Source organism: Patella vulgata, chromosome 1 (genome assembly GCF_932274485.2).
Source record: "Patella vulgata chromosome 1, xgPatVulg1.2, whole genome shotgun sequence".
In the NCBI taxonomy this organism is placed as follows: Eukaryota; Metazoa; Mollusca; class Gastropoda; family Patellidae; genus Patella; species Patella vulgata.
In genome coordinates this window covers 47,763,452-47,791,368 of record NC_065879.2, presented here as the reverse complement: position 1 = coordinate 47,791,368, position 27,917 = coordinate 47,763,452, and the positions used below count along the sequence as shown (strand labels likewise).

Sequence of the window (27,917 nt, the reverse complement as noted above, 5' to 3'; positions counted from 1 at the left end):
AAAATGTGAACACGCGTGTTCTCACTATACAACGTGGACTAACGCGTCCGTATTATTAACGAAAATATTCAGCATTCATAACATCGTGGCAGTATATCGTTGATTTTGCATGTAAAATTACACCGAGGCCCGTATTTATGATATCGCCATTCATTATCAAAAATTAAACTTAAATATATGATACAATTCCTTTTTAAATGGGCTTTCTCTGAAATAAAGTTTGGCAAAGTTATGTGTTACATATAAGCATGAAATGTATTTAGTAGGTTTTCTTTGATCCTCAGGGAAAAAGGGTCGTCATTCTATAATAATAAAAAGAAACTAGATCCGCTACTGTCCCATGCAGATATGAAAGCTTTCATATTCATCGTCACGTGACATGGATTATATCAAGTATCTTAAAAGAAAAAAGAACAACAAAAAATAATTATCAAAATCGGTGAAAAAGTCGCGAAGTTACAAGTCTAAATATATTGAGAAACATTGCACCAGGGCAACAAAATAATCTGAAAACTAAAGGGAAATAACTGAGACTTGGATTGCTGTAATCGGAATGACTTTCCATTCCAGAAGTTTCAGAAAAATTGATCAAACCGTTTAAAAACAAGACGGATGAGAACATGAAACGAAAAGGGCGGGAAAGAACTAAAAAGTGGCAGGAAAATATCAAAAAAATAAATGAAATAACTTTGAACGGAACTAATATTTTTTGAATCAGATTGACCATAGCTGTCCGAATATTTAGGTTAAATTTGTAAATTTTGAAAATTAAAGGCATAAATTGTCATGCAAACAACTTTGTCGGCACGTAAAAGGTCAAAGGCGAAATACGAAATTTTGAAAATTTTCAAACACCAAAAAATCGATCTTGATCCCGAGTTATCCTGAAATGCATTAATTTCAGAAATAAGAGACGCATTGAACATATTACAGCCTATTGTGTTTATTTTCACGTCTGTCCAAGTGGATTTTTCACTGTTCTTCATATTCTATTCCAAATGGAGACCATCAGTTGACCGAAAATCTTTTTTTTTGCTAAAACTATTTTTTTTAATCGGATCAAAATGGGAGTAAGGCACAAAGTCCGGGGTGTTAATGGGTGTATTGTGTCCAAATTTCATGGTTTTCGGACAATCGGTGTTGTGGCGAAATTCCACTTTTTTCGCACTTAATGAAACCATAAATGGCGGAAAAAGCCAAACGACAGGAACCGTGTGAAGAACAAACGACCTGAATGAATGCAGTTATCGCCTTGAATTTTTCAGGGTACCTAGGTCCCAACGTGAAAAGTTCCTCGCCGTAATTTGGTAGTCATGGTAAATTTGGTTCCAGCGTGGCGCCTGTGCGAAGTCAAAAGAAATTAAGGTCGATTTTGGGATTTTGGGTATATTTCAGAGTGATTTGGTAAGTGACGGTGGATCGGGGACCCAGATGGATCTAAGATGGCGGTTATAATAACGTTGAAGAATGAGCAAATTTTCGCCACCGGGGTTAATTTGCTCTGCCCAGGCAACATTCCGTTGGTCCGATTGCCTTCAAATTTGCACGGACTGTACCTTGGGATTCTAGCTATCACATATTAAAAATAGAAGAGTGTGGAATTCCGAGAACATTGAAAATAAATTCGAAACCCACCCCCAGCCATCAACGTTTTTTTGCTTAAAAAATTGCCGTATTTTATCAAATTTTTATTGTTCTTGATATCTGAGCATTTTCTCCTTTTAATATGTGATAAATATCGCGGCGCAGCCAACCGCTAGAAATTCCAGAGATTTGGACCACTGGAAGGATGTCTCAGCAGTCAAAAAAGGTCAAAATAGGCGGTTTCGGTTTCTGGTGTCGATACATCGTTGCGGTCATTTTAAAAAATTGTCTTTTAAGGATAATGTGTATAGTACTAATACCTATCACATGGAAGAGGCGATAAAATCTCTTTGCATTTGCAATTTCAAAATTAATTAAAACCAATATTAAATTCCGAAAATTGTTTTTTTGCTAAAACTCTTTTTGTTTAATGGGATCAAAATGGGGGTAAAGCACAGAGTCCAGGGTGGTAATGGGCGTATTGTGTCCAAATTTCATGGTTTTCGGACAATCGGTGCCGGTGTCACGGCAAAATTCCACTTTTTTCCCCTTATGGAAGCCGTAAATTGACTTAGAAAAAAAACCGACCTGGAGCCGTGCCAAGAACAAACGACTTGAACGAATGCAGGTAACACCTTGAAATTTTCAGGATACCTAGGTACCAACGTGAAAAGTTCCTCGCCGGAATTTGGTACTCCTGGTACCTTTGGTTCCGGCGTAGCGGATGCGCGAAGTCCAAACCAGCTAAACTCAAAGCAACCTTGTCGGCACGGAAAACATCAAAGGCGAAATTCGAATTTTTGAAATATTCAAATACCAAACATTCGACCATGAGCCAGGCTATCCTGAAATGTATTGATTTCGGTAATAGGAGACAGATTCTTTAAGCCACGACCAATTGTGTATGTTTTCAAGCCCATTAATGTGGATTTTTCACTATTTTTCATTTTCAATTCAAAATGGCGTCCATCATTTGCCAGAAATCAAAATTCTAATTCTTACAATTTATGGGCTTTTTTTCAAGGATTCGGAAAATATAATTCCCTTGCATGTAAGTAAAATATCAAAAAAGCCTTAGCGACATTTCACATTTCAAGATGGTGGCACTTTCGGAATGGGCTACAAACTCCATTTTCTGTGAACGAATCAGAAGTGTCGTAGCTGGTATCGTTGAAGTTGGGTCAATGAGATCTACATACATTCCAAATTTCATGAAAATCGTACCAATATTAAAGAAGTTGTCAATTCTGTTTTACTTCCGGGACGAAATGTCAGTGACGTTATTTTCGAAAATCGGAAATAGCAGATTTCAAGTAAATATTTCAAGGTACTCGAAGAAAAAAGAATTAGTAAAATAGGTCTCATAGTCACAGAGTTATTGGTATGTAGGTCAATATCTTCGTTCGTAAAATTTGTTGATTTCGGATTCGTAAAACGTTTTGAAAATGTATTTAATCAAAAGCTGCCACCCAATTTTGGGGGGGTAGGTCAAAGTTTCAGAAAGATCCCATGGTTAGATTCTGAGAAATCCGATTTGCAGAAAGTACACACAAAAAAAATAATAATAATAATAATCTTAACAAAAACAATAAGCTTTCATATGAAATATGTATGGTTAATAATAATAATCTTAACAGAAACAATATACTTTCATATGAAAGAGTTCGAATTATTAGTTTATTTTCACGTTTTGTCTTACACAATTGACATATTGTTAGCTTCTGACACATATGTATTAAATCTACAAGCCTTCTGTGTTTATTGCCCGAGATAATCGCACTACCCTTCAACCCAAAATGCTTTCTATAGATCCCATATTATATAATATATTGGTGCAATATCCATGCTGTTAGTCTTAATTGCGAAGACATTTAAACAAAAGGATTTAATCAGGGTTAATCAGGGTAGGGTAGGGAGTCGACGTGTACACATGTAAATCAGATGCGTGAGATTTATCATTCGTGGATGTGTTGTCAGTGTGGGAAATACTGTTTTAAATGGATATATAAATACACGTTTTATGATTGTGGACGAAACGGTATGTGCATCTCAAGAAAGCTTTGCTTCGGAACTGTCCCGTCGCCATTAAAAATCCAACATCTGTTTCACCGTAGTGATCTTGAAAAATAATCCCTGGATGATAACAGGCATTACAGATACCTGCCGTCGTATGAATCCTGAAAAATAATATTTCACCGTATCGCAACAGGTCAGTACTAAAACTAACACTTAATACAGTATTTCAACATTGTGCTGCAAAACTGAACGATGACCAACAATTAAACACATCGTAATATATTAACATCGCACGTGAAATTAGATGTTTGACAACAAAATTTAACACCTTGTGTAATTGGACACCTTGACTAATTTTTAATCACGGCTTGGGAAATTGAACGGTCCAACTAATTGTTGAACAGTCTTGCTAATTAGACGGGACGCTTATAATTCAACACGTGTCGAGAAACTAAACACTAGTTAATTAGACTTAGACGCTTGGTAATCAAAATTAAACAGTGAGAGTGAAATTTGATAGAAGTACAAATTGAGCACAGTTAGCCGAAATTTAACAATATTTATGAATAATTGTACACCGAGTAGAAATTAGCGCTATTTACGCAAGATTAAACGGTACCAAGGTTACAGTGTAATTTATCAAATATCACAATAAACAAATATTATCTTGATAATTTATACGTGTGTCTTAAGCAGTCAAATTTTGAATACTTGGTCCTAGAATCATCGCTTGATGCCACATTTTTGTTACTAACGTTGGTGATGGAGATGGTATACTATTCAAAAAAAAGTAGGGGATATTTGATTTTGGGGGCATAATACTAAAATATGCAAATGACTACGAAAAAAGTCACTATAGTACCTAACAGAAGAAACATTTCCAGTTACATGTGACGCCCAAACGCACCAATAGCTACAGCATGGAATGCAGGTGATGCTTGGGATCATCATTGGGGGTCCAACCCAAGATTTGCACGACTCTGACTTTGAATGTTACAGTCATTGTGGCATTGAATTCCAGGGTGGAAACATCAGTTTAATTGTTTTAGTGACCAGAAAACAAATTTTGATATGCGTCGGCTTACCCAAAATGAAAGGTTACGTGCCCTTGGCATGCTACAGATCGGCACAACACGGGCGGTTGTGGCGCGGACGATGAATGTTTCTCAGTCTGTCATAAGCAGGCTATGGTCCAGATACCGTGATACACAATCTGTACAGGACAGACCACGCTCAGGTCGACCAAGGGCAACAACTCAAGCGCAGGATCGATTTATCCGTACCTTGGCCTTGAGAAATCGTGTCATCACAGCAAATCAGATCAGCGCTCGTCTTCAAACAGACACTGGTGTGAGAGTGGGTGGCCAGACGATTCGGAATCGACTGCATAGGGGTCACCTTCGCGCCCGACGTCCTCGCGTGATCCCTTGTTTGAGAGATCATCACATTCAGGCAAGACGTCGTTGGTGTAGGGATCGTCAACACTGGGATAATCGACGCTGGAGCAATGTGATGTTTTCAGATGAGTCAAGGTTCACTGTTGATTTTTTGGACAGACGTAGGAGGGTGTGGCGTCGTCGAAACGAGCGCTTCCAAGACGTTAACGTCATCAGACATGATCGATTTGGGGGTGGTTCTGTTATGGTGTGGGGAGGCATCACTGTTGCTGGAAGAACGGCTTTACATGTTGTTGCAGGGCGTGTTACAGGCCAGTACTACCGGGACAACATCTTGGCAGTCCATGTTGTGCCGTTCGCACGACGTCATGGCCGCCGTTTCATCTTCCAGGATGACAACGCAAGATGTCACAGGGCCAGGATCGTTACAGGTTACCTCCAACAACAGAACATCACCACATTACCTTGGCCAGCACTGAGTCCCGACCTCTCCCCCATCGAGCATGTCTGGGACATGCTTGGACAGAGGTTACGTCAACGTCAACAACGTCCTGCCAATGTCCAAGAACTTGCTGCTGCGTTGCAACAGGAATGGGACAATCTGGACCAAAATGACCTTAGACGTCTCATTAGGAGTATGCCACGTCGGATCAATGCTTGTTTGGCAAACAGAGGAGGATTTACCCGTTACTGACTTGGTTGTGATGCTGTGGTAACTTTGCTGTTTGACCCCGGGTATCATTTTACCATTATAATGGTCAGTCTGTGCCTTACTTAGTCTAACGATCATTTGGAATAAATCGATGAATGTGAACTTCATTTCATTTTGTCATTTGTTTCTTCGTCAGTTTCATTAGGTGACTTTAATAACACTTAAAAATCAAATATCCCCTACTTTTTTTGAATAGTATACTTAATAATGCTATTTTTACAGATGAATTCAATCCTATCAATAGAATCTTGTACATTAGTCGAAGTAAAATATTGATCAATGATGATAATATGTAAACACAATCGGAAGCGTTCGATAATCTACTTTTTGATATTTATAAGACAGTGACAGATGCGACTGAGGTAAATACCGTATTTTACGGGGTATATGTCGATGAGGGGTATAAGTCGAATCGTCATATTTTACTGTTTTTCTGACCTCCGTCGATAGATAAGTTGAAGCGGTGTAGTGTAAGACAAATGTTTTTCCGTTCATTTCGGGCAGTAATCTTTTAACTTGTCGAGTTACAGCAGTGTTTTTATCCTAGTCTAATACTGTGCCGATGTTTGTAAACAAAATCAATTAATGTAAAATAATTAGCTGCTAAATGTAGGATTAACTTGAGTATTATTCTAAGTTTTGTTCTTGATTCATTTGAACTTTTATATTATTCCAATATCTCCGAAAATACAAGACAATACACGGTTTCTATTTGCACGTGACTGGCGATCACACAGTGTTACTAATAATAGAATAAAATAAAATAGAAGGCATCTGTTGAGTGGACAATAAAAAAATAATTACAGGCTTTTAAAGTAGAATTTTTATGATTGGTTAATTTAGTTGAAAACCAAAGTAGAATTCTTGCGAGAAATTGTGAGAGATAGAGATAAATTTCTTGTCGGCAGAAAGATTATATCTTAATGACATTTTCTAGCCTTTCTTGAATGTTGGTTATATTTTTTTAAAAAGTTAAACAAACTATATATATTTAGAAACTCTGACAAGTATTTGTATAGGAATAACAATAGCAAAAGTCGGAACAATGTGAGTTGACTTTGCCGTGAGAGTGCTATTATTTTGATATTTAGCAAACGATGTCACTCAACATTGTACTTCGTAGGCAACAGTTACAGAGAAAAAAACATTTTTTGATCTCCTTTTGTTTACCTTCATCGATATATGAGGTGATGCAGACTATAAGACGAAGGTCCAACTTCGGCCGCGGAAAAAGTATCGACTTATACTAGTTATACCCCGAGAAATACGTAACTGTCCAACCTTGACCTTGCCAAACAACCGTTTCTCAATTTCAAGTATAATTGTCATATCGCGATAATTTTGGTTATCACGATATACCGGTTTTTCGATATATTTAAAGAAGTCCGATATGATAAAGTTGTTGATGATTTTATCACAATAGAACGAAAAACCGGTATATCACCCAGCCACTGTCCGGGCAAAATTAACCGCATAGCACACTGTATTGTGTATGCCCGCCTTCATTAGCCCAGTCAGAGCAGAACAGTAGGACGTTAAACTCAATTTCATTTCATTTCATTTCTATTGTGTAGTTTAAATGCACACGGTGAAATATGATTTTACAATCTATTACTACATCTGACCATCAAGCATAAAACAGCTAGAAATCGCACAACCAATTATCTACAGATACAGCAAAATACAGTATGTGTCCATCAGGCATTGATTTTTCATAAAACAGAATGTTTCTGTGAAAATATAATAAAAGATGAATGAAACAGAGTATTTTGTGGATGCTGTTAAAAAACCCCGCAATAATACCATTGATAATTGTATATTTCTGCGGTCGCTGGACTTCACCATCATGATGACAATGGGAATATCGATTAAGGTCCCCACTTTCTAAATATCATAGTTTGACGTCATAGACTTTATGTACCGATCAACGTACAGTGCACTCTGTCACATCCGACCTCTGATCAGTCCGGCACTCTGTTACATCCAACACAAGTGTTGTAGCCCGAAGTACTCATTTTCACTTGATTTTCACTATTTTTGGGATTGAGAGAATTCAATTCCGGAACGTTCAATCGAGTAAGCCCATTATCAATGAACACGTGATAGCAAAGACAAGGGTGCGATCAACTGAAGACGGCGAAGAAGATAAATTAATGACAGACTTGACCTATTCAAAATGCCTACGCATGTTAAATGAAATAAAAATGTTATAAAATTTTGAATGTACAGAGAGGTTTATCATTTTTAAAGGGAATAACATTCTGGTGATTCGAAGTTCTATGTTCGAAGCTACATTATAATAATACTTCATGTTTTCAAAGTTACAATATTTCCGGCTTTGAGAAAACTGGGCATTCCGACACTCTGCGTAATCCGACATATTGTAATGATCCTGTACGATGTCAGATACAGAGTGCACTGTAGTTAAATTTAACCATTGTTAAAGATTTCCTATAATTGATTTCAGAGTTATAACTTTTCATCACTTGATAAAGATATCCAGTTGATGACTGTGTTTATGTTAACGAGGTGACGAATCCTATTGGTTTTCAATGATCTGATAATTTGAGTTCTGTCTTGATCACTGTTTAAAATCGTGTGGACACTATAGAGGCTAAAGTTATCATTGGATTGGCTTGAAATTTGACTCTTGATCGGTCTTGAGTCTGTTTTTAATGCTCATATTACATACAATGCTCATATTACATACAACAGTATAAATATGCCAAAACCTTTGTGGATTGCTCGGACGACTTTGGGTGTAATGTGTATGTTTTGTTACCTGACAACCTTCTTTGTTTTGTTTTTTAGGTTATCCAAGCTTTAATAGATACATCAGAAGGTGATTTAAGAAAAGCTATCACCTATTTACAGAGTGCCTCTTCCTTACACCAAGATGAAACCCAAATTACACAAAGTGATATCTTTGAAATATCAGGGGTAGGATTTAGAGGCAGGACCTTTTTATACACCCACATTGAAATGTGGTCTTATATTGATACACAATGTTTAAGGTCATCTGACAAAGAAGCCTATTGATTTTCAATGATTTCTGATAATTACTGCCAGAGTTATGGCCCTTGATTACTTTGAAAAATCTTGTGGATGCTCTAGAGGCTATAGTTGATATCAGATTGACTTTAAATTTATACACAGTGTTTATGGTCACGAAGTTTCCACGATTTGCAATAAAGGCTGCCAGAGTTATGGTCCTTGATCACTTTGAAAAATCTTGTGGATGCTCAAGAGACCAAAGTTAATCATCGGATTGATTTATACACTGTGTTTAAGCAGGACTAGAAATTCGTCATTTTTTGCGAGAATCTAAGAGGATACCCATATATGCAATCTGCGCAAATCCTCCTACTCTTAATTAATAATACAATCTGATTCAAACACAGATCCAATTTCGTTTCGTTTTTTATAGTTCAAAATTTAGTTTTTACTTGTCTTTACTAAATTTGGATCTGGAAGACTTGTTATATAACTCATGTTCTGCTTGAAATGAGGGGTCAGCCAATCAAATGGTCTGTCGAATCGAGCGTTTGACCTTTTTTGCGCGGAACTGTGGGTAGACATTACCAGCGATAGAAATCAAAACAAAGCAAAAGTAGATTTTAAAAAGCATGGTGGTCGCTAATTGGTTAATCGAATGACTGACGTTATCGGGTCAAATGTCGCTTGCTTGGTACCTGACGTCATAGAACGTGAACTCCCACTATAACTTGTTAGATCTACCTGTAGTGTAGGCCATCGAAAGTATAAAAAACGAAACAAAATATAGATCTATATTTTAACTAGAACTGCGACGCAGTAATGACGGGTTTCACTGGTGCCACGTTACCCTTGAACTTGTGTCACTTCCGTTGCCATGTTATCCGTGAACTTATGTCACTTCCGGTATCAATGAAACCGTTAAACAGATTTCCACATAAGCATTGCACAAATAGACGCAGAATCAACCAAATCTAGCAATATCAATTGTATCTATACATTTGTTACCATGTGTTACATATGTCAAAAAAATGATCCTGACAAAATTTATTTCTAACTTACCGATAAGTTAGCTAACTTTCTAATGGGAAATTAAAATGGGAAAAAAATCTATAAAAGTCATCCTGACAAAATTGGTTATTTCTCGACAAGGGAAAGATACTAGAAGCCATTTTTGAACATCTATATGATCGTATTGATCCAATCTATATGTCCAATGGAATCAAATATCAAAATTGTTAAACGAATAATAAATATAACTCACTTCAAAAAAATATTTGTTTTGAAAGCTTAAAATACAGTTTTTGCCCAAATGACATTACTTCTGGTGAGAATGAAAATGTTAAATTAGTTTTATCAACTCAGAAATGGCATACGGCATCGCATGGTGAAAATTTTATGAAATTCGAATAATAATTGACACTTTTATTAGGGTGACCCATGCACTCTACAGAAAGTTGGTCTCGACACGGCTAATGTGCAGACTTCAGTGGTAGTCTCGAACTATCAGCGGTGGATTGTATGATACTATAAATAGCCATGGGACGTGCAATTCTCTACAAATCTATCAACTATTACAGCCGTAAAAAATCTATTGTTGACGATTTTGAATAGCAGTAAAATTTAGTTTCTTGGTTATTACAGCAGCTTTAGAAATTACGTTCGTTTTATTTTTTAAATTGCTTTATCATTAATTGTACCGTTAAGAGCGGCATCTTTTGGTTTAGTACAAATAGTATCTCTGAATCACTTTCGTTAGCAGGAACATGATACTAGCAGTAGTTTCATTTTACTTTTACAAGCTTCTTAAAACAATTGTTGAGCTGGCTAACATGCGTTTTTCTAAATTCAATTTCTTGTTCCAGCTTTCTGTTATGTTTCATAAAAAGGTAGTCTTGATTATCCCGACCTGTCAATCAGACGTAGAATGGTCGGTACGCTGGTTAAGCGAGACTAATTTCAAAACAAGGGCAAGTAACCTATCTTTTACTCAAAATGGACGAAACTTGGAACCAGTTTCAGTCTATTATTTATAGATCATTAAATGGTCATAGCTTATTAAGTACAACATGATCGTTTATTTAGTGACTGTAATTGTGTGAAACTGATTTAAGGCTTGGTATATATATCAATATTGTGGCATAATTGTCAAGATATTGGAGATATTTATTTATGGTGGGTCACCCTACTTTTATAGACCCAAAACCTTAAAAAGTGACTTGTAGGAAATAGTCTATTTCTCTGCAACCGTACAAGTTAGAAACTATTGTGTGGTATCTGTATGATTGTATGGGTTTATTCTATTTGTTGATTGAAATTAAATATCATACTTTTCAACAAATAATATATATGACTCATTTGAATAAAATTCCTAAACGCAAAGCACACAGACGTATCAACTAACCAGTTTTTTCCTTGATACTCAAAGATTTATGACCTTCTCCCGATCTCCCGCACGGAAGGCTATTTCTCACGGTAAATGTTCATAATTATGCCAATGCTAGTTTTACTTTCAAAAAGGGAGGTAACCCCCTTACTTCCGTTGTATAAATCGACCTCATGATTCTTATTCCGGTAGTATGCTTGTGGGTTAATAAAAGTATATTGTAATCAAGGAGTAGTAATAGCAGAGTACATGAGCGTACCTAATAAAATAGAGAACTGTACTGACTGTACAAGGTCCGTTCCCTTGCTGTCATTTTTCCTCATGGCTAGTAGTAAACGTCTATACAATTTTGACAGTTCTCCCGTGATCAGAAAACGTTTCATGCTACGTGACTTGAGCATGAAATTTAGCTGACTTTCAATCTGCGATTTTAGATTACTTTTTCGTTCAAATATATTACTAGCGGTTGTATTATAATGCTTTGATATCGATCTCAATATACGAAAATAGTCTGGACTTAAAAGTTATAGAAATATAATCGCCACTACTGTTTATGTGGGAGGCACTTGCGGGAAAATAAAACTCTGATGTCACGTTTCCAGGGATTTCCATTCACGCGATTACACCCATAATTAGAAAACAGGATTTATCGGTTTTGCAGACTGAAATTTGCTAATTCCGAATAAATTGTTACGATTTTATAAGTTTTAGCAAAGCCTAAACTAATATTCACGGACTTCAGTTTTAAAATTGGTAGACTTGCAGTTCTATAATAAGGCTTATCTTAAGACTTTACTCAGATATGACTGAAAAGCACTTCTTTGGATTATTAAAGTTTTTTTGGGTAGATTTTTTATGTATATTTTCACAAAATGTTTTAAAAAAAACTTTCTGTCATTTAAAATATTGACCCGAAATGCACCTAACGCCATAACACACTCCCCACCCTTCTGTTTGCCCGCAGTTTCAGGCCTGAGGCCCTAAACATTTGCTGCCCCTTACTTTAGCAAAATTTCCTGTTACTTGAAAAGTTAGTGACATCCCTGCCTTAAATGGAAATAAACAAAATGGCCAATATGTTCTTTTCGAAGAGAATTTTATTGATAGCTGAATTACGTTTACCGTCGCTTCTTCATACGGCATGCAAAGTAAGGAATGCATTTGGGATATTATTGTTTAAAATTCTCTTATCACAATGGGTCGAAAAAATGAGAACGACCAACGAGCTGAAATGCGACGATTCTCGAGTCTGCCATTGATTATCCTCTGAATAATGTTGATATTTACATCAAAGCCAAAATGCACGAAAGTGAACGTAAGCATTGACTATGAAATTGACATTTCTATAGGGACTCATATTTTGATAACATCACGGTACCTGAAATTAATAATAGACCTATCGTACACGCAAAATCTTATTTTAATTCACATGTTAAATGAACACGAGTACAGCTGTTGCGGCTTCTTTGATGATAATCCAATCAACAATCTTAATATCCTGACCACTAGCTGGCACTAAGGTGCTAATAAATTATATTAGGCAACACAAATAAAGTAAGTTGTTTCTCGGGCACCGCCCGCACGCAAAATTGGTTGCGCGTGCGGCCTATTTATTAGTCTTGATGAAAAATAAAAAAAATGTAACGCCCGCCAGAACATCGATAAGCAAGTCATAAAAAGAATATGCCGCATGTACCTACATGCGTCATACTTGTATATCCATTCAAATGTATTAACCTGATTCAGATGTAAATGCTCATTTACAGGTCGTTTTTATTGATATCGAAAGAACCTCCATTTTTGTATCACGTGATTTTAATTACCTCCCCTGGTTAACTAGAATTTGATTCGTGTTAAACACCGAAAGTCATTGACAACAATGCAATGTATTTCAATCATTCGATATTAATCGGCTCACTATTGCCGGCTTCAGTCGGTCCATGTTTGAATAATCCTACTTATAAAACAATGAATCGTAGAACAGGTTAATTATTACTTGTGGCTACGAATATGATACGATTATAGTCACCATACCTTAGTCAGAATCTGGGTCATTAGCACATAACGGTAGTTTTGATAATCCGGAAAATAATAATTGGATTACACATTAAATGGTTTTACTGACCAGTTGTTAGTTAAATTTAAATAGTCATTCGATATTTAACTCCAGATAGAACACCGAATATCCTGAGAAACACACCAAATATCCTGAGAAACAGTCATTTCACAAATCCCGATGACACGTGACATGCATTGGTTGGAATTAGGTCAAACCAGCGATACTAGATTTAGTTCTAAGTGTCGTTTACCGTGATGATTATTTTTGATACACATGATGACAGAAGCTTACTCTTTAAATTATTTTTGTTATTATGGACGGCTATTAATAGTCGTACGGAATGTTATTTTAAACCAATTTCAATTATGGTTGTTGTCACCATTACCATTTGTAAGCTACATTACGTGAAATAAATATGGAAAATTATTTTCCTTTCAGTCAGTGTTCAGTGTTTGAGTAGACTTGATTTTGGGGTTTATGTTCTAAGTATGTACAATATATAACTGAAAGCAAAACCGTAGACAAGTAATGACTTTCTCATTTAAAAAAAAAAAAAAAAAATACAAGGCCGCCCTTCCGCCCCAACAATTTTCAACAATAGCCAAATTTTATTTTGCACCATCCTCTAGCCAGCAATGAGGTAAAAAAAAAAAAAGAAACCACCCTCCCCCCCTACGGTTTCAGCTGTCAGTTGCCCGAGAAACAAGACATTTATTTTGTGTAGCCTTATACACAACAGACTACTAATGTATAGATTGTTCTTCAGTATAACACTATCCTGTGAATATTATGCCGTATGTGTTGTTGATGTTTCGTTACGAAAGGAGTGTATTTATTACTATTTTCGTCGTCGGCACACTTGAAATCCTAAATAAAAAAACATATTAAACGACAAAATATAGCAAATAAATTGCGGAAATTGTCGGATTAAATTTTTACTACAATTTTCGTCTTCAGCACCCATGAAAAGATATATTCAACGACAAAACAGCAGATAAATGGCCTGGTTGCTATGGGATTTTGTTTTGGAACATACCAAATCTTTGACTTGCTTTTTCTCAAAACTTACTTTTGTGAGTTGGGTAGCTTCTAATTGACACAGCTCAGTCAATTTTTGCCCAATTCAAACAAACTATACATCAATTTGAAGGCAATGAGTTGGAGAATGTGAAAATAACAATAACTCAATTTTCAAAATTTCCTCATTGTGACTCAATATGCTGTGGGGGGTCACATATATTGTTTTATTTTGAATTATCACAGAAAAACGTATTGAAAAGATGTTATTTATTCTAGTCGACGAACTCGGAGACATCGGACACATAAAGCTAATTATAAGTATTTTTTGCCGATGCATCGATAATACAAAAAAAGGACAAAGAATCGAATCGGTGTCAGCCGAAACAATTGATAGGCAATGCATAGATACTTGATATCAGCACTAACAGTAAGTCATACAAATTTGATTCAAAACACACTGACTGACATTCAATAGTCGGACTCCAAGATTTCTCTTTTTTGTCCCCCGCCTTTCGAAGAAAGCAGGGGACTATTAAAATGGGTTCGTCCGTCTGTCTGTCTGTCTGTCTGTCTGTCTGTCTGTCTGTCTGTCTGTCCGTCCGTCCGTCCGTCCGTCCGTCCGTCCGTCCGTCCGTCCGTCCGTCCGTCCGTCCGTCCGTCCGTCCGTCCGTCCGTCCGTCCGTCCGTCGGTCTGTCTGTCTGTCTGTCTGTCTGTCTGTCTGTCTGTCTGTCTGTCTGTCTGTCTGTCTGTCTGTCTGTCTGTCTGTCTGTCTGTCTGTCTGTCTGTCTGTCTGTCTGTCTGTCTGTCTGTCTGTCTGTCCGTCCGTCCGTCTGTCTGTCCGTCCGTCTGTCTGTCCGTCACACTTTTTGGGACACAATAACTCTCTTCCTAATTGAGCTAGAATGTTCAAACTTGGTGTATGTGTTTATTAGGTCAATGCCTTGATGGAGTTCGAAGATGAGCATTTTCCGCTTAGGGTAAGCAGAGATAAGCAATTTGATTGGTTGATGCTTTGGGACACGATAACTCTCTTCCTAATTGGGCTAGAATGTTCAAACTTGGTGTATGTGTTGATTAGGTCAATGCCTTGATGGAGTTCGAAGATGAGCATTTTCCGCTTAGGGTAAGCAGAGATAAGCAATTTGATTGGTTGATGCTTTGGGACACGATAACTTTTAATTGAGCTAGAATGTTCAAACTTGGTGTATGTGTTTATTAGGTCAATGCCTTGATGGAGTTCGAAGATGAGCATTTTCCGCTTAGGGTAAGCAGAGATAAGCAATTTGATTGGTTGATACTTTGGGGCACGATAACTCTCTTCCTAATTGAGCTAGAATGTTCCAACTTGGTGTATGTGTAGATTAGGTCAATGCCTTGATGGACTTTCGAAGATGAGCATTTTCCGCTTAGGGTAAGCAGAGATAAGCAATTTGATTGGTTGATGCTTTGGGACACGATAACTTTAGTTCTAATTAAGTGAGATTGATGAAACTTGGTGTATAGATTTATTATATGAATACCTTAACTAAGTTCGATAATGAACATTTTTTGCTGAGGGTAAGCAGAGTGATAAGCAATTTGATTGGTAGAAACTTTGGAACACAATAACTCTCCTTCTAATTGAGGTAGAATGTTCAAACTTGGCATAGGTGTCTATTAGGTGAATGTTTAAACTTGATGTATATGTAGATGTTCATTAGGTGAATGTCTTGACTGAGTTCAATAATTAACATTTCGAGCTGAAGCTAAGCAGAGCTAATCGATTTCATTTGTCGATGGTTTGGGACAAGATAATCTTGATTCTATCTGATAGAGAGTGATGAAACTTAGTGAAAAAAATAAATGTGCGATTAATTAATATGTGTCATCTATTTATTTTGCAATTTCGGCGGGGGACATCAGCCTCACTGTTGGCTTGTTTTAACACTATTCCTTGTAGATTTGCAGCTTAAGCTCTTTCGAAAATCATTGCACAAATTAGATTCAGAGATTTGCGTGAATTTCTAGTCCTGTTAAGGTTATAATATGACGTATCCTATTGATTTCCAATGATTTTCGATGAATATTGCCCGAGTTATGGTCCTTGATTACTTTGAAAAATCCTGAATACACTCTGTAGCAGGGTTCTTAATCCATTTTGAAATGAACCGGCCATACTCTATTCACGACAGTAATTGCATAATTCATTAATTGCATAACTTATCCAGGATAATAATAGCTGAAACTCTGAATAAACAAGACCTTTGTAACTGCATACTTGTATTCATACATCGCTATAATATCGACTTTTATAGTCATATTATTATTTCAGCAACTTACATTGCATATTCCTACTTTTGCTTTCATCCAACTAAACTACTTTTGCTTTCATCCAACTAAACAGAAGTTATAAATTAGTAAAAAGAAAAACTACAAGTACATACAGATGGTTTTTATACGCCCACATTTTCATGTGGACGTATTATGCCGTCGCCCCTGTCCGTCCGTCCACAATTGTTTGTGGACACTCTACAGGTCACAATTCTTATCCGATTTTGACGAAACTTGAAATATAGGTTTATCTCCAAATTATCTCGGCTGCTTTCGATTTTCGCATGTATCGGACTGTAACTTCCTGAATTATGGCCCCTGCAGATTGTACAAAAAATCACGTTTTTAGCTTGTGGACCCTATAGAGGTCATAATTTTTATCCGATTTAAAAAAAACGTTTCATTATATCACCGTTACACCCTAAGGATGACCGAGTTCGAATTTCTTGAAAATCGGCCCAAAATTGACAGACAAAATGGCCGCCGTTCGTTCTCAAATAGCGTAAAAATATGGTATATCAAGGTTGTGGACCCTATACAGGTCACAATTTTTATCCGATTTTGTTGAAACTTGAAATGTAAGTTTATAACCCAAAGATCTCAGTTCCTTTCGATATTCGCGCATATTGGGCCGTAACTTCCTGAATTATGGCCCCTGATTGTACGAAAAATCGTGTTTTTAGCTTGTGGACCCTATAGAGGTAATAATTTTTATCCAATTTAAAAAACCGTATTATTATATCACCGTTACACCCTAAGGGTGAATGAGTTAAAATTTCATGAAAATCGGCCCAAAATTGACAGACAAAATGGCCGCCGTTTGTTCTCAAATAGCGTAAAAATATGGTATATCAAGGTTGTGGACACTATATAGGTCACAATTTTTATCTGATTTTGTTGGAACTTGAAATGTAAGTTTATAACCCAAAGATCTCGGTTCCTTTCGATATCCACGCATATCGGACTGTAACTTCCGGAATTATGGCCCCTGATTGTACGAAAAATCGCGTTTTTAGCTTGTGGACCCTATAGAGGTCATAATTTTTATCCGATTAAAAAAAAACGTATTAATATATCACCGTTACACCCTAAGGATGAATAAGTTCGAATTTCATGAAAATTGGCCCAAAATTGACAGACAAAATGGCAGCCGTTCGTTCTCAAATAGCGTAAAAATATGGTATATCAAGGTTGTGGACCTTTTTGAGGTCACAATTTTTATCCAATTTTGTTCAAACTTGAAATGTAAGTTTATAACACAAAGATCTCGGTTCCTTTCAATATTTGCCCTATCGGACCGTAACTTCCTGAATTATGGCCCCTGATTGTACGAAAAATCATGTTTTTAGCTTGTGGACCCATTAGAGGTCATAATTTTTATCCGATTTAAAAAACCGTATTATTATATTACCGTTCCACCCTAAGGACAGTTGAGTTTGAATTTTGTGAAAATCGCCCCAAAATTGACAGACAAAATGGCCGCCGTTCGTTCTCAATTAGCGTAAAAATATGGTATATCAAGGTTGTGGACCCTATAGAGGTCACAATTTTTATCCGATTTTGTTGAAACTTGAAATTTAAGTTTATAACCCAAAGATCTCGGTTCCTTTCGATATTCGCGCATATCAGACCGTAACTTCCTGAATTATGGCCCCTGATTGTACAAAAAATCGCGTTTTTAGCTTGTGGACCCTATAGAGGTCATAATTTTTATCCGATTTAAAAAAACGTATTAATATATCACCGTTACACCCTAAGGATGAATAAGTTCGAATTTCATTAAAGTTGGCCCAAAATTGACAGACAAAATGGCTGCCGTTCGTTCTCAAATAGCGTAAAAATATGGTATATCAAGGTTGTGGACCTTTTTGAGGTCACAATTTTTATCCAATTTTGTTCAAACTTGAAATGTAAGTTTAAAACACAAAGATCTCGGTTCCTTTCAATATTTGCCCTATCGGACCGTAACTTCCTGAATTATGGCCCCTGATTGTACGAAAAATCATGTTTTTAGCTTGTGGACCCATTAGAGGTCATAATTTTTATCCGATTTAAAAAAACAGTATTATTATATTACCGTTCCACCCTAAGGACAGTTGAGTTTGAATTTTGTGAAAATCGCCCCAAAATTGACAGACAAAATGGCCGCCGTTCGTTCTCAATTAGCGTAAAAATATGGTATATCAAGGTTGTGGACCCTATAGAGGTCACAATTTTTATCCGATTTTGTTGAGACTAGAAATTTAAGTTTATAACCCAAAGATCTCGGTTCCTTTCGATATTCGCGCATATCAGACCGTAACTTCCTGAATTATGGCCCCTGATTGTACGAAAAATCGCGTTTTTAGCTTGTGGACCCTATAGAGGTCATAATTTTTATCCGATTTAAAAAAACATATTATTATATCACCATTACACCCTAAGGATGGCTGAGTTCGAATTTCGTGAAAATCGGCCCAAAATTGACAGACAAAATGGCCGCCGTTCGTTCTCAAATAGCGTAAAAATATGGTATATCAAGGTTGTGGACCTTTTTGAGGTCACAATTTTTATCCAATTTTGTTCAAACTTGAAATGTAAGTTTATAACACAAAGATCTCGGTCCCTTTCAATGTGTGCCCTATAGGACCGTAACTTCCTGAATTATGGCCCCTGATTGTACGAAAAATCATGTTTTTAGCTTGTGGACCCATTAGAGGTCATAATTTTTATCCGATTTAAAAAACTGTATTATTATATTACCGTTCCATCCTAAGGACAGTTGAGTTTGAATTTTGTGAAAATCGCCCCAAAATTGACAGACAAAACGGCCGCCGTTCGTTCTCAATTAGCGTAAAAATATGGTATATCAAGGTTGTGGACCCTATAGAGGTCACAATTTTTATCCGATTTTGTTGAAACTTGAAATTTAAGTTTATAACCCAAAGATCTCGGTTCCTTTCGATATTCGTGCATATCAGACCGTAACTTCCTGAATTATGGCCCCTGATTGTACGAAAAATTGCTTTTTTAGCTTGTGGACCCTATAGAGGTCATAATTTTTATCCGATTTAAAAAAACATATTATTATATCACCATTACACCCTAAGGATGGCTGAGTTCGAATTTCGTGAAAATCGGCCCAAAATTGACAGACAAAATGGCCGCCGCTCGTTCTCAAATAGCGTAAAAATATGGTATATCAAGGTTGTGGACCTTTTTGAGGTCACAATTTTTATCCAATTTTGTTCAAACTTGAAATGTAAGTTTATAACACAAAGATCTCGGTTCCTTTCAATATTTGCCCTATCGGACCGTAACTTCCTGAATTATGGCCCCTGATTGTACGAAAAATCATGTTTTTAGCTTGTGGACCCATTAGAGGTCATAATTTTTATCCGATTTAAAAAACCGTATTATTATATTACCGTTCCACCCTAAGGACAGTTGAGTATGAATTTTGTGAAAATCGCCCCAAAATTGACAGACAAAATGGCCACCGTTCGTTCTCAATAAGCGTAAAAATATGGTATATCAAGGTTGTGGACCCTATAGAGGTCACAATTTTTATCCGATTTTGTTGAAACTTGAAATTTAAGTTTATAACCCAAAGATCTCTGTTCCTTTCGATATTCGCGCATATCCGACCGTAACTTCCTGAATTATGGCCCCTGATTGTACGAAAAATCGCGTTTTTAGCTTGTGGACCCTATAGAGGTCATAATTTTTATCCGATTTAAAAAAACATATTATTATATCACCGTTACACCCTAAGGATGGCTGAGTTCGAATTTCGTGAAAATCGGCCCAAAATTGACAGACAAAATGGCCGCCATTCGTTCTCAAATAGCGTAAAAATATGGTATATCAAGGTTGTAGTTTCTATAGAAGTCACAATTTTTCTCCAATTTTGTTGAAACTTGAAATGTAAGTTTATAACACAAAGATCTCGGTTCCTTTCGATATTTGTGCATATCGAATTGTAATTTCCTGAATTATGGCCCTTGATTGTAGGAAAAATCACTTTCTTCTAAGCACATGTAAAAGAAACCTTGACAGTTGGAATTTGATATAAGAGTAGGCCGTAGTGCCGCTGTCCGGGCAAAATTTCACTCATAGCACACTGTATGGCTGTGAAAAATGAATAGATATTGATGATAAACAAATGAAATAATAACTGTAGAAATATTTTATCATGATCAGCTACTCACGACTTAAATCCTGACTACCGGTAAAAGAGAAACAATAATTCTACTTTACTTATACTATCCAAACAACTGACAACGATGGCGTCCATTGCCTTGCCCACTACATCAATATCTATTCATTTTTCACAGCCAACTGCTCATGAATTTAACAGGATGTAATAGACGGCGATGTTTGTTGTGGGCAGAACTTTAACAACAATTTGACTACCATATGAACGCCAGAATTATCATTTAAGTTATGAAACAATGCAATTGAAGGTTATAATTAATATAAAGTCTTATGCAGTTCAAAAAATGTATATAGGGTTTTCTATTGCATAAAGAAATATATGATATATATATATATACTCTTCAAAAAAATTAGGGGATATTGAAATGCAAATAACTATGTAGGTTGTGATATGATAAGTAGTCATGGACACTTGACATGCTTTGAGAGTATGTTCACAGATGAAGAACTTATGCCCCAACAGAACCACTGAGTTGCACATGCAACGCGCAATAGCGCCAAACACGTGGTGGGTGGGTGGGGTTCATTGTCAAATTTGACACTTCAAGGAAGGTTTGATGAAAACTGCCGCATGCCTGGTTATCCTATCCATGTTTGCTTTGACCGGGAGACGTGTTCGTCGACGTCAATGTCAAGCAACAACACGGCAAGAATTGGCCGTGGCACTGCTAGAGGAGTGGGTCAGATTTCCCCAAATCGTGATTGGACGGTTGATTAGGAGCATGCCACGACGAATTGCTGAATGTCTGAGGATTGGTGGAGCAATTACTCATTATTAAGACAAAAATCAAAAACATCCATTTCCACTTTTGACAGTGTATCTCTTTGCAAATGAAATGGGGTCGTCAGATAAGCCACCCATATGAACTGTTTATGTTCATGTGTAGGCAATTGGCCTGTAACTTCTAATAAAAACATCAGTGCATTTCCGCAGTTTTGTATTGCTTCTGAATATCCCCTACTTTTTTTAAAGAGTATATATAAAGCTTGATGTAGCTAAATATCGGCAATTATTATAAATGTAAACAATAGAGTTTGGCCCAGTTGCTGGAGATCGCAGGATGCAGGTGTATTTGAGTCAGGTATGGTATGGCACGTGTTCCAAAAGGCGCTGTAGAAGGATGCGCCTAAACCATGCACTTTTATTTTTTCCTGAAACATCTCTGCCAAACTCGCCCTGCACCTTATATACGCATGTGCCTAATACACCAAAAAATACGGTACTTATTTCTTAGACCCTAAGGATGATCCCTATTGTTTTTGGTGCACGCCCATTTCTTGTATTTGTTTGTTTGTCATCTACAGGCTGCATTTCTTAACGTATCATCTTGAAACTTTGCATAATTATTCTTTTTACCCTAGGGAACATCCCTATCATTTGAGGTGCATTTCCACGCCCATTTTCTTTTTATGTGTCTGTGTGTCGCCTACAGGCCACAATTCTTAATCGATTGTGTTGAAAAAATTTCATATGAATTCCTTATACCCTAAGGATGATCTCTATTGTTTTTGGTGCATGGTTAATCCCTACTGGCAGAGCCACACCCATTTCTTGTATTTATTTGTCATCTACAGACTGCATTTTTAAATGTATCACCTTGAAACTTTGCATATGTATTCCTTCTATCCTAAGGAACATCCCTATTGTTTTTGGTGCATGCCCGAACCCCAGGGGTAGAACCACGTATATTTTCTTTCTGTGTTTCACTAATTGCCCGCAATTCTTAATAGATCGTCTTGAAAACCTTTTTATACTTATTCCTTATACCCTAAGGCTGACCTCTATTATTTTTGGTGCATGTCCAACCCCCTGGGACAGAGCCACGCCCAATGCTTATGTGTTGCCTACAGGCCGCAATTCTTAACAGATCCTTTTAAAACTTTGCATACCTATTCTTTATACCCGATGAATGACCCCTATTGTTTTTTGGTGATTGCCCAACCCCCAGGGGCAGAGCCATACCCATTTTTTCTTTGTGTGTGTAGCCGACAGGCCACGATTCTTAATGGGTCGTCTTTGAACTTGGGATATGTATTCCTTATAGCCTAAAGACGACAACTGCATGTCCCGACCCCCAGGGGCAGAGCCAAGCCCAATTTTTGTGTTTATCGTTTACAGGCTGCAATTCTGAAAGGATCAACTTGGTACTTGGCATATGTATTCCTTATAGCCCAAGGGCGCCAACTATTGATTTTGGTGAATGTCCCTACCCCCAGGGGCAGAGCCACGCCCAATTTTTACTTTAGCGCCCAAAAGCCACAATACTGAATGGATTATCTTGGAACTTGGTATACTTATTCCTTATACCCTAAGGACGGCAACTATTGATGTCATTTCAATAACAGGGTGGTGCCTATTTATATTATTCCATATTCAACCCCCAGGGGGGCAGAGCCACACCCAATTTTTGTATTTATCATCTACAGGCTGCAATTCTGAATGGATAATCTTGAAACTTTGCATATTTATTCCTTATACCGTAAAGACAGCAACTATTTATTTTGGTGCATGCCCTGACGTCCTGGGACAGTGTCATACCCACTTTTTTGTTAATATTTTGTCTGTAAATTTGGCAAAACAAACCCAACGCCTAGCCTTCTTTGCCTCTTGTCATGTTACAGCCATTTCATATTTCATTCTCTTCATTTTAAAAAGTACCATATCAATCAAAGCTGGAATATGGACGTATATTGCAGCGTTAGCGATGCTCTTGTTGTATTTATCGTCTACAGACTGCAATTCTGAATGGATCATCTTGGAACTTTACATATTTATTCCTTATACCGTAAAGACAGCAACTTTTTTGTTAATATTTTGTCTGTAAATTTGGCAAAGCAAACCACCGCCTAGCCTTCTTTGCCTCTTGTCATATTACAGCCATTTCACATTTCATTCTCTTCATTTTAAAAGGTACCATATCAATCAAAGCAGGAATGTGGACGTATATTGCAGCATTAGCAATGCTCTCGTTTTTATCCGCCCACATTTTCATGTGGACGTATATTGTCGTCGCCCCTGTCCGTCCGTCCACAATTGTCTGTGAACACTCTACAGGTCACAATTTTTATCTGAATTCAATGAAACATGAAATATAGGTTTATCACCCTAAGATCTTGGTTCCTTTCAATATCGGCATGTATCGGACTGTATCTTCATGGTTTATAGCCCTTGATTGTATGAAAAATCACGTTTTTAACTTGTGAACACTGTAGAGGTCACAATTTTTATCCGATTTGGTTTAAAATTGAAATGTATGTTTATAACCCACAGATCTCGGTTCCTTTCGATATTCGCGCATATCGGACCATAACTACCTGAATTATGGCCCCTGATTGTACAAAAAATCTTGTTTTTAGCTTGTGGACCCCATAGAGGTCACAATTTTTATCCGATTTAAAAAAACGTTACAATATATCACCAAACGGTTGTATCAGGGTTGTGGACTCTCTGGAGGTCACAATTTTTATACGCCCACGTTTTTAGCTTATCGACCCTATAGAGGTCACAATTTTTATCCGATTTTGTTTAAACTTGAAATGTAAGTTTATAATCCAAAGATCTCAGTTCCATTCGATATTTGCGCATATCGGACTGTAAATTCCTGATTAATGGCCCCTGATTGTACGAAAAATCGCATTTTTAGCTTGTGGACCCTATAGAGGTCATAATTTTTATCCGATTTAAAAAAACATTGCAATATATCACCGTTACACCCTAAGGATGGTTGAGTTTGAATTTTGTGAAAATCAGCCCTAAACTGACAGACAGAATAGCCGCCTCTCGTACTCAAATAGTGTAAAAAAATATGGTATATCAATGTTGTTGACCCTCTAGAGGTCACAATTTTCTTCTGACTTTGATGATACTTGAAATGTAAGTTTATAACCCAAAGATCTTGGTTCCTTTCGATATTCGCGCATATCGAATAGTAACTTCCTGAATTGTGGCCCCTGATTGTCCGAAAAATTGCGTTTTTAGTTTGAGATCCCTCTAGAGGTCACAATTATTATCTGATTTAAAAAAATGTTCAAATATATCACTTTTACACCGAAATGTAAATTTAGTTTGAATTTCATGAAAATCGGGCCAAAACTGCCGAACAAAATAGTGTATTACATCTGTTACATCAAGGTTGTGAACCCTCTAGAGGTCACAATATTGATCCGATTTTGATGAAAGTTGAAATTCATGTTTATAACCCAAAGATCTTGGTTCCTTTCAATATTTGCGCTTATCAGATTGTATCTTACTGAATTATGGCTCTTGAATGTAGAAAAAATCACGTTTTTAGCTTGCATTATTCCATGTAGAGGTCACAATTTTTATCTGATTTAAAAAAAAACTTGTGGATTTATCACCGTTACTCAATAAGATCTTGGTTCCTTTTGATAATCGCATATATCCGAACGTAACTTCCTGGATTATGGCTCCTGATTGTTCAAAAAATCACATTTTTAGCTTGCAGATTCTCTAGAGTTCAACATTTTTTTTTTTCCGATTTTAAAAACTGTTTGAATATATCACCATTTCACCATAATGAAGGTTGAATTTGAATTTCAGGAAAATCAAAATGAAACTGCGGGACAAAATGGCCGTTCTTTGTATGTAAATTGTGTAAAAGTATGCTACGAAGGATGTGGACTTAAAACATATCTTTATATCCCAAAGATCTCAGTCCCTTTTGATATTTGCGCATTTCAGACATTAACTCTCTGGATTATTGCCCCTGATTGTACAAAAAATCCTGTTTGTTTTTAGCTTGTTCTCTATCCATCTCTTGCAAAATGTGGGCGTATCCTGCCTGGCAGCCGCTGGTTTTTTTTTTTACCAGAATGAAAGAGGACGTGTCGTTTTACAGTGTAGCGGTTTTTGTCTTGTTAAGTTTTAATAAATAATTATGATAGTTATAAATTGTCAACAACTGGTCTTTGAAAAGAACTTTATTTTATACAGTCCTTCATGTTTAAGGTGAGCTTTCACTCCGACTCCTCTCGACACACCTCGACTTTCCTTCGCGGGAGTCATTAAAGACTCCTGCAAATTAGCTAAATCGCTCTCCTGAGTATTGAGATTAATAAACTACTTTTAGTTTTTGTTATACGCCCACATTGAAATGTGGACGTGTATATTGCCGTCAGTCCGTCCGTCCATCGTCCACAATTTCTTGTGAACGCTCTAACGCCAAAAGTTATCATCCAATTGTTTTAAAATATATGTTGTTTACATTAGTGAGATGAAGAAGCCTTTTTAATTTCAATAATTTTCGTTTATTATGTCTAGAGTTATGGCCCTTGTTTCACTTTGTTGACCTTGTGACTGCCTTAATGCCAAAAGTTAACATACGATCTTTGTGAAATTTATATGCAATATTTAAGTTAGTGAAACAAAGAAGCCTATTGAATTTCAACAATTTCTGTTTATTACATCTAAAGTTATGGCCCTTGTTTCACTTTATTGATCCTTGTGAACGCTCTAACTCCAAAGGTTATCATCCGATCTTTTTGAAATTTACATGCATTATTTAAATTAGTGAAACGAAGAAGCCTATTGAATTTCAGCAATTTCTGTTTATTACGTCTAGAGTTATGGCCCTTGTTTCACTTTATTGATCCTTGTGAACAATTATTATCTGATTTAAAAAAACATTCAAATATATCACTTTTACACCGAAATGTAACCCAAAAATCTTGGTTCCTTGCGATATTCGCGCGTAAAAAGTTATCATCCAATCTTTGTGAAATTTATTTGCATGATTTTAATTAGTGAAACGAAAAAGCCTATTGAATTACAGCAATTTACAATAATTACTTCTAGAGTTATTGTCCTTGTTTCACTTTGTTAAACCTTGTTAATGCTCAATTGATGATAGTTATCATCCAATATGTATGAAATTTATATGCATCATTTAAATTTGTGAAACAGGTCTATTGAATTTCAGCAATTTCCGTCAATAATTTCTAGAGTTATGGCAATTGTGAACGTTTGAATGACAAAAGTGATCATGTGATCTGTATGAAATTTATATGCATTGTTTAAATTAGTTAAATGAAAAAGCCTGTCAAATTTCAACAATTTCTGTAGATTACTTCCAGTGTTGAGACCCTTGTTTCAGTTTGTAGAACCTTGTAAACCCTCAAACGACAAAATTTATAATCTGATCTGTATGGAACTGTCTTGTAAAGGCCCCCAATTACCTACAAACTAATATTTCCAACGTTCTGCGACAATGCGAAATGTCCGAAATCACCGAAGTTGTTGTTTTTCGATATTTTGCCGTAATGTTATCAATAATTGTCGGATTGTAATATTTGATACATTTCGACAAAGCCAGAGACAAGGCACATAGCTACAGTTCTTTGGATTTTTTATTTTCGACGAATCTTAGGAGATATTAGGCGCCAAATTTTGAAAATTTAAATTTTTACAAAAAACTTTTTTATTAATGAATATTTTTATGTGGTGTGGTATTTTACTTAGGGTTAAAGAGTCATTTGATTTTCCTTGGCCCCCATTGGCTAATTCAGTTTTTCAGTCCTGGATTAATTATTTATTGTTCGATTTGTATAAAACAAAGTTTATATGCTCTGTGGTCCAAAATGTCATTTTCTTTGTTACCGGTAAAATTGCCTTTCGGCAACGGAAGTGACGTAAATTTAGCAAAAATTACAATTTTGAGAGTTCGGTACCACTTTTTGAAAGCAAATATTATTTTTTTCAAATCTGGTATAACTGAAAGGGTGTGCCCTGTAAAGGCGCAGAAAACATCGGACTCACTTTTTTTAATTTCGATTTCGTTTTCGGGTAATTTCGATTTTAAGGTGAAAAAGGGTGAAAAAATGAGCTATTTACAACCCATTCAGGCTTTTCATATTTTAATATATTTTTTCGCAACTTTCATAAACTAGTAGCAATAATCCATACAAAGAGAATGTACGTGAAAATTAGTTTGTAATATAAGCAGTTGCCGAGAAATGGGCAATTTTGCATGAGTCCCTTTTTACGCTAGTTTGCCTGTAAAAGTGTCAATTATTATTGGATTTTCTTAAAAGTGACACCATTTGATGCGTAATGTCAATTTTAACTAGGTCAAACCAATTTAACATTTTCAATGTCACCGGAAATGACGTAACTTGGGCAAAAAATATATTTATAGCCTTCAAACCAGTAATTTATTCAAACGAGTCGTATTTGTTATTTGTTTAAAATTTTGATATTTGATTCCAATCAACTAATAGAATGA

General features: G+C 36.3%; 1 protein-coding gene across 6 annotated transcripts in view; it reads left to right on the top strand.

The window, feature by feature from the left end:
• LOC126807810 (replication factor C subunit 4) overlaps positions 1-27,917 on the top strand; it is a 150,666-nt gene that overhangs the window by 87,138 nt on the left and 35,611 nt on the right. For all 6 annotated transcript variants that reach the window (XM_050532667.2, XM_050532684.1, XM_050532653.2 and 3 more), the window contains one exon: positions 8,521-8,649. In XM_050532667.2, coding sequence (XP_050388624.1) covers positions 8,521-8,649 — 129 coding nt within the window. The remainder of the gene's footprint in view (positions 1-8,520; positions 8,650-27,917) is intronic.